Source organism: Paralichthys olivaceus, chromosome 18, assembly GCF_024713975.1.
Source record: "Paralichthys olivaceus isolate ysfri-2021 chromosome 18, ASM2471397v2, whole genome shotgun sequence".
NCBI classification, from domain to species: Eukaryota; Metazoa; Chordata; class Actinopteri; order Pleuronectiformes; family Paralichthyidae; genus Paralichthys; species Paralichthys olivaceus.
This window is the reverse complement of record NC_091110.1, coordinates 11,589,188-11,599,319: the sequence shown is the minus strand read 5'-3', so window position 1 is coordinate 11,599,319 and position 10,132 is coordinate 11,589,188. Positions and strand designations below refer to the sequence as shown.

The 10,132-nt window shown below is 42.7% G+C and overlaps 1 protein-coding gene and 1 non-coding gene across 2 annotated transcripts; both read left to right on the top strand.

Moving 5' to 3' along the window:
• The first annotated feature begins 1,174 nt into the window (after positions 1-1,174).
• On the top strand, positions 1,175-7,685 carry ddx54 (DEAD (Asp-Glu-Ala-Asp) box polypeptide 54). The gene is made up of 20 exons (XM_020082035.2): positions 1,175-1,448; positions 1,722-1,848; positions 2,299-2,369; positions 2,465-2,653; positions 2,973-3,022; positions 3,110-3,151; positions 3,240-3,335; positions 3,439-3,560; positions 3,713-3,774; positions 4,027-4,158; positions 4,240-4,450; positions 4,546-4,677; positions 4,781-5,002; positions 5,082-5,155; positions 5,240-5,449; positions 5,845-5,993; positions 6,083-6,193; positions 6,302-6,412; positions 6,533-6,627; positions 7,044-7,685. Exons 1-20 carry the CDS (start codon positions 1,329-1,331, stop codon positions 7,322-7,324), a joined length of 2,607 nt encoding a protein of 868 aa, XP_019937594.2. The 5' UTR covers positions 1,175-1,328; the 3' UTR covers positions 7,325-7,685.
• On the top strand, positions 1,601-1,672 carry trnac-gca (transfer RNA cysteine (anticodon GCA)). Its single transcript has one exon. It is a non-coding gene; the product is annotated as a tRNA-Cys (tRNA).
• Positions 7,686-10,132: the final 2,447 nt, after the last annotated feature.

The window sequence follows — 10,132 nt, the reverse complement described above, 5'->3', positions numbered from 1 at the left end:
AGGCATATCACGACAATGCTTTAGGATTGACTTTTCTCTTTTGTATTAGTATAAAGAATATGTTCATCGGTTCCTGAGTTTTCAGATAATAAGATGGACACATGAATAACTGCGATTATTCCTGAAAATAATAATAATGAGCAACTGAGACAGTGTGACACTGGGTCTGCACAATACTGTCAGTGTCAGCTTTAATTATGAGTGTGCAATTCTTCTTGCCTCTTGCCTTATCATGCACCACTGACATAGAGACTGTGAATGAATAAATAAAAGAATACAGTTAATACATAAAGAAGTCAGGGAGACAAAATCAAAGTAATTGAGTTAATTTATGTGGTTTTTAAAATGACATTTTGCTGATTTCCTCAGGAATAATTATATTTAGGGGAATGATTTCAATCAGCTTCCTTCATGGAGCAAACTATGATCTCCTTCCCTCGCCCAAATACCTCCAGCAGTGGCTGGATGCAGATCCATCCTGCCTGCTATCCTACCTCAGACACATCCTCACTGGTATGAGTCTCTGCCCAGGTACACATGGAAACACAAGTATGATGCCTGCTATGAGACTGCTGGGCATGTTGGCAGAGGTATGCGCTTTACTGAAGGCCATTCTGGTTATTTCATTTGCTGGCTGTTGACTTGCATTGATTAAAAAAAGTTTGGCTCGATGTTTGTTTCAAATGAGAGAAGATGATTATAATGTGTAACACAAATTCTGAATGAATGTCCACTAAAAAGAAATATAGCATTTAGTCTGCGTGGTGCTGTGACATCTCATCATCACAGACACTGCTGTGGAAATGAAGGACTAATGAAGTCTCATTTAGATGCAGCTGTACAACATCAGGTCCAGGTTGTCAAATACAGTCATACAAATTACACAGTATGGAAAACTGGGGAGGGACACAATTCCGTTCTCGGAATTTGCAGTGCATTGTGGGTTTTTGCAGTGCATGTGTCGTCAGATTGATGAAGTTGTTCTGTTACTTTTCATGTGTTTTCTTAAATTTGCATGTGTTTTTTATAGACTGCAGTGGTTTCTTAATTTCAATTTGCATGTTTTTTTTAATTTGCAGTACGTTGATCCCTCTCGGCCACCGTAACCATGTAACCCCACTCCGGAGCAGCAGGTGGCGGTGCGGAGCTTCAGACGACACCGCGGCAGCCTCGCACCAAAACGGAAGCAAGAAGCCTCTCACACGTGCATCCAACATGTCCGACCTCCGTGTTGTGACGTGCTGAAACGCTACTCACCGTGGTTCTTTACTCCACTGCCCGCACATTAAAGTTGTCGAGCGACGGTTGAAGGAGTTTACAGCTTGAACATGGCGCAGAGGAAGAAGAAGCTGACGAAGAAGAAGAGACACACGTCCAACAGAGAGATGGACGCGGACTCTGACAACGCAGACTTCGAGCTGGCTGCTGAAATCAAAGAGGATGATTCTGTAAGATGATGAACTTAGACACAGTTAGAGAAATAGCTGCCCCTCATGATTATCATATGAGAGAAGCTACTTTATATTATTTCCTTTACTACTTTATATCATCATTAGAAAGATCAGGTTTGTTTGTTATATGATCTGATGCGGTGTCAGATGGGGGTATAGCTCAGTGGTAGAGCATTTGACTGCAGATCAAGAGGTCTCCGGTTCAAATCCGGATGCCCCCTGTTTTAATGATATATATCATAAATCTGTCTTATTTCTTTTGTCTCACAGCCTGGGAAGAAGCTGCCGAGGTTCCCCGCCTCCTCAGACTGTCTGTCTGATGTGGAGCCCGACACCAGGGTGCTGGTCAGAGCCCAAAACAAGAAGAAGAAGAAGTCTGGAGGCTTTCAGTCCATGGGTAAGAGTCAGTGGAGAGTTTTCACACAGGCCCGCACATCCACTGGTTTCTCACAGTGGTGGAAGTGTATAGTTGCTTTCAGACATGCCCTGAACTCTGGGTGATCTCCTGAAGTTGTCAAGTTAAGGCTGTGTGTGAAAATGCAAATGTACGAGTCAGAGGCTCTGGAGAGTCTTTAGATTTTCTCCTGTCAGCCCGTTAAAATTCCTGAGACTGTCTGAGGGAGACCGTGTGAGGATGCAGCCGATTATAGGCTCATTGACGATGTCAACAAGACTTTCACGTTGTTGTTGTTGTAGTTAACACATCTGACCGGAGATTCTCTTGCTGCATTCTTCAGATTCTACAATGTCTGGACCACATTGTCTGGACATTTTCCAGAGCTCATGTCTGAAATCAGTTTATGTAAAGTCTGATTTACTTTAATTTTACTACATTATGTGTTTTCAGGTCTCAGTTACCCCGTCTACAAAGGGGTCATGAAGAAGGGTTACAAAGTCCCAACTCCCATCCAAAGAAAGGTATGTTAGCGTCTCTTCAGGATTCCTTAATCAAACACTTTTTACAGCTAGCGAGAGATTATTTAATGCCCATTCCTTTTTCTCCCTCACCTCAGACTGTCCCAGTGATTTTGGATGGCAAGGATATAGTAGCCATGGCCAGGACCGGTAGCGGTAAGACAGCCGCCTTTTTGATTCCCATGTTCGAGAAGCTGAAGGTCCCTCAAGCTAAAACAGGAGCCAGAGCCCTCATCCTGACCCCCACCAGAGAGTTGGCCCTGCAGACCATGAAGTTCACAAAGGAGGTCAGGCTCAATGACGAGTTGCTTATTGTGCTTGTTTCATTAGGAGTTCATTGTGTCTGATGTTTGTTTCGCATGTGAATTAAAGCAGATCCATTTGCAAATGGGTTTTCAATTTTAAATGCAGCCTTATCTATGGTGGCGATCGGCCCAGCTAGTTACAAGATGGATGGAAATTGGTCTGGATGGGAGGGTGGGCCGAGCCCTCTGTGACAGAGCATAGACATGAGTTGCTGATCGGTCTGGTTCTCAGGCTCGGCTGATGACCAAATCCTAGATGACAAATGAATTAATGTGCATTGTCTTTGTTGTGGGGTTGCAGCTGGGAAAGTTCACTGGACTAAAGACGGCCTTGATCCTCGGTGGGGACAGGTAAGTGACTCATCCATTGCCCGGTGCTTTTAGTCTATTGTTTCAATCTTTAAAGAGTGGACAGTAAACGTCTGTGCTCTTTCGCAGAATGGATGATCAGTTTGCTGCCCTTCATGAAAACCCCGACATGTGAGTATTTTGTCTTTGTTAATGTTGTTTACCCCAAAGTCCATGCATTATATCCCCAGAAATCCTGATCTGTGTCCTTTTACCACAGAATCATCGGCACCCCCGGTCGTCTCATGCACGTGATCATGGAGATGAACCTGAAGTTGCATAGTGTGGAGTACGTGGTGTTTGACGAAGCTGACAGGTGAGAAATGGAGCCGTGCATTTAGAGTTGACATATTTTCATAACACAGCTTGGATTCATTTCTCTGTATCTGTTAACGTGTCCGTGTTTCTCCTCCACTCAGGTTGTTTGAAATGGGTTTTGCAGAGCAGCTTCAGGAGATCATCCGCCGGCTGCCAGACACCAGACAGACCCTGCTGTTCTCTGCCACTCTGCCCAAACTGCTGGTGGAGTTTGCCAGAGCCGGTAAAATCGAGTTTACATTCTTCATCCTGTTAATTGTCAGTTCGGTTTTACATGCACCCGTCGTGATTGATGAGGATTTAAAATCGTTTGTCTTGGATTCATCTTCATATTGATGCATAAGGTCCAGGCTAACTAAATTCACTTTTTTCCAGGACTGACAGAACCAGTGCTAATTCGTTTGGATGTGGATTCTAAACTCAGTGACCAGATTAAGGTAAAGACAGTTTGACTTATTAAACATGAAAAAATGAGTGTGTTAATTATTCTGGATTGTTCTACCCATAGAATCATGCCTTTAATTTCAGATAAAATAGGGGTACTTCATAGAAATTGTGCTATGAGCCTGTTTGTGGTATTTATTAACTGTAAAATGTAATCGAGATAGCTCCATAGACTTATAGTGATCATCACTCGGTATCTGTCCTACCCTTCCACACAGTTTTTAATTTCTCCCGTCTTTCACCAGCTGTCATTTTTCCATCTGCGTATGGACGATAAGCCGGCAATGCTGCTTCATCTTCTCAGAAACCAGGTGAAGATTCACGAGCAGACGGTCGTCTTTGCAGCCACCAAACACCACGTCGAGTACCTCAAGGAGGTGAGGTGCACACAGCAGAATAACTCAGATGACTAAGCTTTTATGATAAAATGTTTAACTGGTTTTTATTTTGCTCTTTAGCTGCTTACTTCAGAAGGTTTGGACTGTGCCTACATCTACAGCGCCCTCGATCAGACTGCCAGGAAGATCAACATCGGGAAATTTGTGCATCGGAAAGCAATGGTGCTAATTGTGACGGACGTTGCAGCTCGTGGTATAGACATCCCCATGCTGGACAATGTCATCAACTACAACTTCCCATCCAAGGCCAAGCTCTTCTTGCACAGAGTTGGTGAGTGGCTTATACATTGAATTCATGTCCCTACTTTAATTCAGTTAATTTAAGAAGTGATATGACACTAATTAATCACTTGCTTTTCCAATCAGGCCGTGTGGGACGTGCTGGCCGCAGTGGCAGAACCTACAGTTTGATTTGTCCAGACGAGATGCCTTTTGTCTACGACCTTCACCTCTTCCTCGGACGGCCTGTTCAGTTTGCCACACCTGAACACACACAAGGTAAGCTTTGCCTGCCAGGAATTAATCTGTGTCTGTTCACAAAATTGTAAAAGAACGTTTTATTTATCACATTCTGGTGCTCAAATCCCCCCCCCTCCTCCAGAGGTAGACGGTGTGTTCGGTCGGGTCCCTCAGAGCATCCTGGACGACGAAAGCGCCCATCTCGTCACGTCTCATGAAAACTCGCTGGACCTGCAGAACATGTTTCGTGTCTCAGAGAACGCCTACAAGCAGTACCTCAAGTCTCGACCAAATCCCTCACCAGAGTCCATCAGACGGGTCAAAAACACAGATCTGTCCAGCATGGCAATCCATCCATTACTAGGTCAGTTTGTAGGAGGATGAACAGTGATGATGAAGCTGAGACGGGAGCTGGTAACAGCATTTAATTGATTTTGTTTCAGGGTCAGGTATGGAGAAAATGGAACTTGAGCACCTTCAAATAGTCGATGCCATCAAAAGCTACAAATCCAAATCGGTGAGTTGCAGCTGGTACAAATGTAAATGTCTAATTCCCTGCTTACCTGTTATAAAACCTAAAAAACAAATTCTATTCATCCAGACAATCTTTGAAATCAACTCCAGCAGTAAGACACAAGCCAGCGAGGTGATGCGGGCCAAACGCTCCAGGGACACGCGGCTGGTGGACAAATTCAGCAAACGCAGAGAGGACATTGCAGCAGAGAGTCGCCTGCATCAGCCCGTCAAACCGACCGCTGCCGACGATGATTTCACACACAACGCTAGCGAGGATGAGGAGGGCACTCTGAACGTAAGTATTGATGCCTCTGTGGCGTTTAGATTCAAAACCAAGCATCAAGAAATGTGTTGAATAAGAAGTGAGAAGTGGTCAAATATAAAGATGAGATTTTTCTTCTAGCGTGTTGGTCATCCAGTTAAAGAATTGTCATTTAATGTGGTTTCACACTCAAATTGGAAAAATTTGCAGTTTCAATTGCTTGAACACAACGATTAGTGGTGTATTGATAATTATTTTACCAATTAATTCAGCTCATAGACGGGTTTTAAAACAGATGAAAAAGGTTTATGCAAAACTTTAATAAGAGACTTCCTCTCTATGTTAATTATTGTAAATCCTCATTTTGTACACAGCTCTCCATTGTTTTTCTTTTTTGGTATATATGTAATTATTCGTGTCTCCACCAGGAGGTGTTCTCTGCTGTGGTAGGTGGAAAGAGAAAACGCGTGCAGGACGGTGAGGACGTACAACCAAAGAACAAGAAAATCAGTGAGAAGGGTAAAGACGAGGACTATTACATCCCCTACAGACCCAAAGACTTCAACTCTGAGAGAGGGTGAGGAAACATTGCTCTTTTTAAAATAGGTGTAAAATCAGACATGATTGAAATATATTAACTGTGACTCCTGCTCTCTGTGGTCTTAGGTTAAGTCTTGGTGCAGAGGGCACTGCTTTCGAGCAGCAGGCCTCCTCAGCCGTCCTGGACCTCATGGGAGATGACGGAGACCTAAACAAGAACAAACATATAATGAAATGGTGAGAATCACTAACCCTTAATCCATCTCTCCTCCTTCTCCTCTCTCTGACATCTTAATACTTCTGATTCTTTCACTTCATACCATAACGTTGTCTCACTGTCGGTAGGGATCGCAAGAGGAAGCGCTTCGTGAGAGACACAGGAAGGGAGGACCAGAAGAAGAAGCTCAAACTAGATAGCGGCCAGGTCATCAGGAACAAGAAGAACAAGAAGAACTTGTATCCTTCCAACAAAACGTCTTTCTGTACTTCTCTGTTACCGCTGCTGCTAGTCTCTCTCATGTCTGACAGTATTTAGCCGTATCGTTGAGAGTTTGTCTGACCTTAACCAAACGACAGTTACGAGGAGTGGAAGAAAAAATACAAGGTCGATGATGAATTTGGCTCAGTTGGAGAAACGGGAGGAGGAGCATCAGGGATGAGGCCAGGAGGAGGTAGAATTCACAACTTAAACACTGTAGAACTGATAAATTACAGCTGATGGACGAGGTTGGACGTCTGTCTGCTAAATAAAAGGCTGCAGCCAGCTGCCGGTTAGCTTAGCACAGCGACTGGAAACATGGGAACTGACTATAGCCTTACATTATGTCTTTGCCTGTTATATCTGGTCTTTGTGCGAAGCTAAACTAACATTCAGTCATGACACTGGTATTGGTTTCCTCATGTAATGTATCTGCTACACCAAAATTTGCAGGTGAAAAACGGTGTTAAACATTATTCACAAGATGTAAGAAACATTTTGGGCTTAAGTCTCTGCCTGAAAGCAAATAAATGAGTCAGCCATTTTGAATGCATCACCTGTAGAGATGACATGTTTTTTCTTTTCTCTTCTTTGTCATCTGTCTGTCAGGTCGTGGTCGTGGGCGTGGTCGTGGCCGTGGGCGTGGTGGTCCTAACTTCCAGAGCCCCAGGGGCCCACAGATGACGCCCGGAGGCCGCAGAGTGAGCTCCGAGCTAAAGACGCATGAGCAGATATTGAAGCAGCGCAAGAAAACGCAGAAGCAACAGTTCCTGCAGAACGGAGGGCTAAAGAAGCTCCGCTCCAAAAACAAACAGTGGGCTGGAGAAGTTAAGAAGTCAGGGTTCGGACGGGGCGGTCAGAAGAAGGGCAAGATGAAGAAGAGGCTGTGAGGATGACGATCACAGAGGAGGGGGATCCTGTGAGAGACTGCTGATCAATGGCACGACGAGGGACTGAATGATGAAGACCAGATTTGTTCCCATCCCCCCTCAAGTTTTTCATGGTGCCTTGTATGTTTGAGGATTGAAGAAGAAAAGCTGAGGAAAGATTTTCCTGAGATGTTCATCTTCTCTCCTCATCACTCACTGAACTCTGTATTTGTCACAGAGTGAAATTAAAAGAAGGATCCAATCCACTGGATTTTCTTCTTTTAAACATGTTTGGCAGAATAATCTGCTTCAATGGATTTTGAGTACTAAAATTTGTCTATACACATGAACTAATGTCATAATACACATTTGAAAAAGACAATATTCTGTGTCATGTCTTCATTTGCAGTCAGTGACGAGTACATCTGGTACATAATAAACAAGATATACAGCTCAATTAATTGTTCATCTCTAAAAATGATGTTATTGTCCATTAAGTTAATCATTTACTTTTGTAAAATGTTAACTTAATGGAATTGTAGTTAAGACCTAACCTTGGCACAATGCTGTGCTCTTGTGGTGAAAAGGCAGAACTGCAGCTGTATCACCCATTTGCCGGGACTGCTGAGTTCCACCTCTTCCTCAGCACCATTACAGTAGATCACTTGTAAATGACAAAAAAGAAAACTGACATTCATACTCTACTGAAATAACATGGAGAGTGTCGAACTATAAACCTTTGGTAGTTGTTTTTTTTTCAGAAAATAATTGAAAGGTGAAAATGAAGCTTATGTAAGTTTATAGTGTTATGAATCATGTTATTTTATTAAATGAATCTGTAAATCTGAAGATTTCATGTTTAAATTGCATTTTATATAATGTTCCCTCTTATTTTTTCTTCATGTAAGCAATTTTTAGTTTCTAGTTCTATCATTAAATTATATTCATTGAGATATACTGCACCTTACTGTTGTTGAACTATCTTTTAAGTAGCATGTGGTCAATATCACATTAGATTTGAGTTTGTCCTTCATCAATAACAGACTTGTCCCACATCTGAGAAGCATCACGTTCAACTGTGTCTTCATGTCAAATGATGATGTTCTTTATTTCTTGTAGGAGATCGAGCAGTAGATCATCCGGCGTGGAGGAATTCTTTTATATCTCCAGCTGCTGAGAAGGTGCAAAATGCGACCACATGCAGGGCGGCCTGAGAGGACAGGGCAGCATGACACCAGCGAAAGTGAGAGAGACAAGTAGCCCAGTGCATCTGCTTGTGGTTACACTGCCGACTGTTTTCTGATGATATGCATTCACAGGTTATTTATGGCTGCGGCTCCTCATGGGCCGAGGCTCTGCTGTGAAGATTTGTGACTTCCATTCGTCTGCGTGAATGCTGCTAAAGATGGGAGGAAAATGGGTGGTAGGTGCGTGGGTAACGTATTTGGTCCAAACACAGTATAGTCACCATAGAGACAGTCACAGGACACTAACCAGAGCCCTGTTGTATTTTATAGGAAGGGATCTTCTAAATATCAGTCAGTCAGAAGACACACCTCCTGTCAATCCACTGGGTAAATAAAGCTTTAGATGACTTTGTAGCTCAAAAAGAACCCAACTGTTAAAACATAATAATAAATGTATAATAAGTATATATATTCAAATGCATTCACTGTGTCAGTTATCTATTTCCTAAATATGTTTAAAATGAAGAAATGTGCATAATATTCTATTATAAATGTGGTGATAGCATAAAATATATGCAGTATATATTAGAATGTGTATTATGCATGTGTAACATACATATGCACAATACTCATTCCTCTGAAAAACTACAGAATATAGATAAATGCACACTGTGATGCATTCTAAATTCAACTATTGTGTATTCTGTATTTTTCAATGTGACCATATTCTGTCCACATTAGTGTTAAAAGTGACAAAGGGCAGTAAAGAAAGACAATGTCTTCACAGACAAGTGACGAAAACAGAATTATTACACTTTCCATTCTGTCTAAAGTCAGAGTTTAATCAAAACAGTCATTTTTAATTGATCATCTCTAATCCTCAGGGGTCCTTTGTCTTTAATTGAGTAAAGGTGGTTGTGGGGAGGCTTGAATATCTACTGACTCTTGAAATGCTCCCTGAACATGTTCTAGCTATCAAAAGATATTTGTGGGAAATAGCATCAAGCATCTGTACTGTCTGTCCCTGAGCTATCTGTGACCAGAACAAGCTGCAGTGAAGGAGCTTGTATTGCCGACGATATCAGTTAATCCTGGTGCCGAGATACTGAGCCCTGGCGGCCTTTACCTCACATCCCGTACCCTGAGAAGCCCCCCCCCTCCGTCTATCCCTGTCCCAGCTCGCTCTAATGCTACAGCAGCTCTCCAGTCATCAGGACCGGCAGCGTTATCACTGCTTAGGGTTCCCAGGACTGACACAGCATCCACTTGAGATAACACAGAGGAGCCTTGAGCATCAGAGTACTGCTGCTAACAGTGGGATAGAAACACTGGGCAGTAGTTACATAGGTGTATGTATGTTGTTCGATCCACAAAGTGAAAGGCCTGAAAATTCAATATTTGTAGAAATATTCCTCAATGTAATGCTCTAGATGTTTTTATTTGTAGTATATGCTCAATGAATGTACACATCACTGTTTGACAACGACAGAGGACGCTCTGACACTTCTCAGTCATCTGTGCTGACATTGTGTATTCAGGTTTAGAGTTTTCTGACATTGCTCAAACAGCTTCTGCATTTTCAACTGCAACTACGAATGTCCCTCAGTAGAGCGCCCAACAGCCCCCTTAAATTCAATCAAGC

Bases quoted from the DNA above. Each gene is read 5' to 3' on its own strand.
- ddx54 (XM_020082035.2), top strand. From the start codon at position 1,329: ATGGCGCAGAGGAAGAAGAAGCTGACGAAGAAGAAGAGACACACGTCC. The intron at 1,449-1,721 runs GTAAGATGATGA...TTTGTCTCACAG, and splicing joins AAATCAAAGAGGATGATTCT to CCTGGGAAGAAGCTGCCGAG. The intron at 2,370-2,464 runs GTATGTTAGCGT...CCCTCACCTCAG, and splicing joins CAACTCCCATCCAAAGAAAG to ACTGTCCCAGTGATTTTGGA.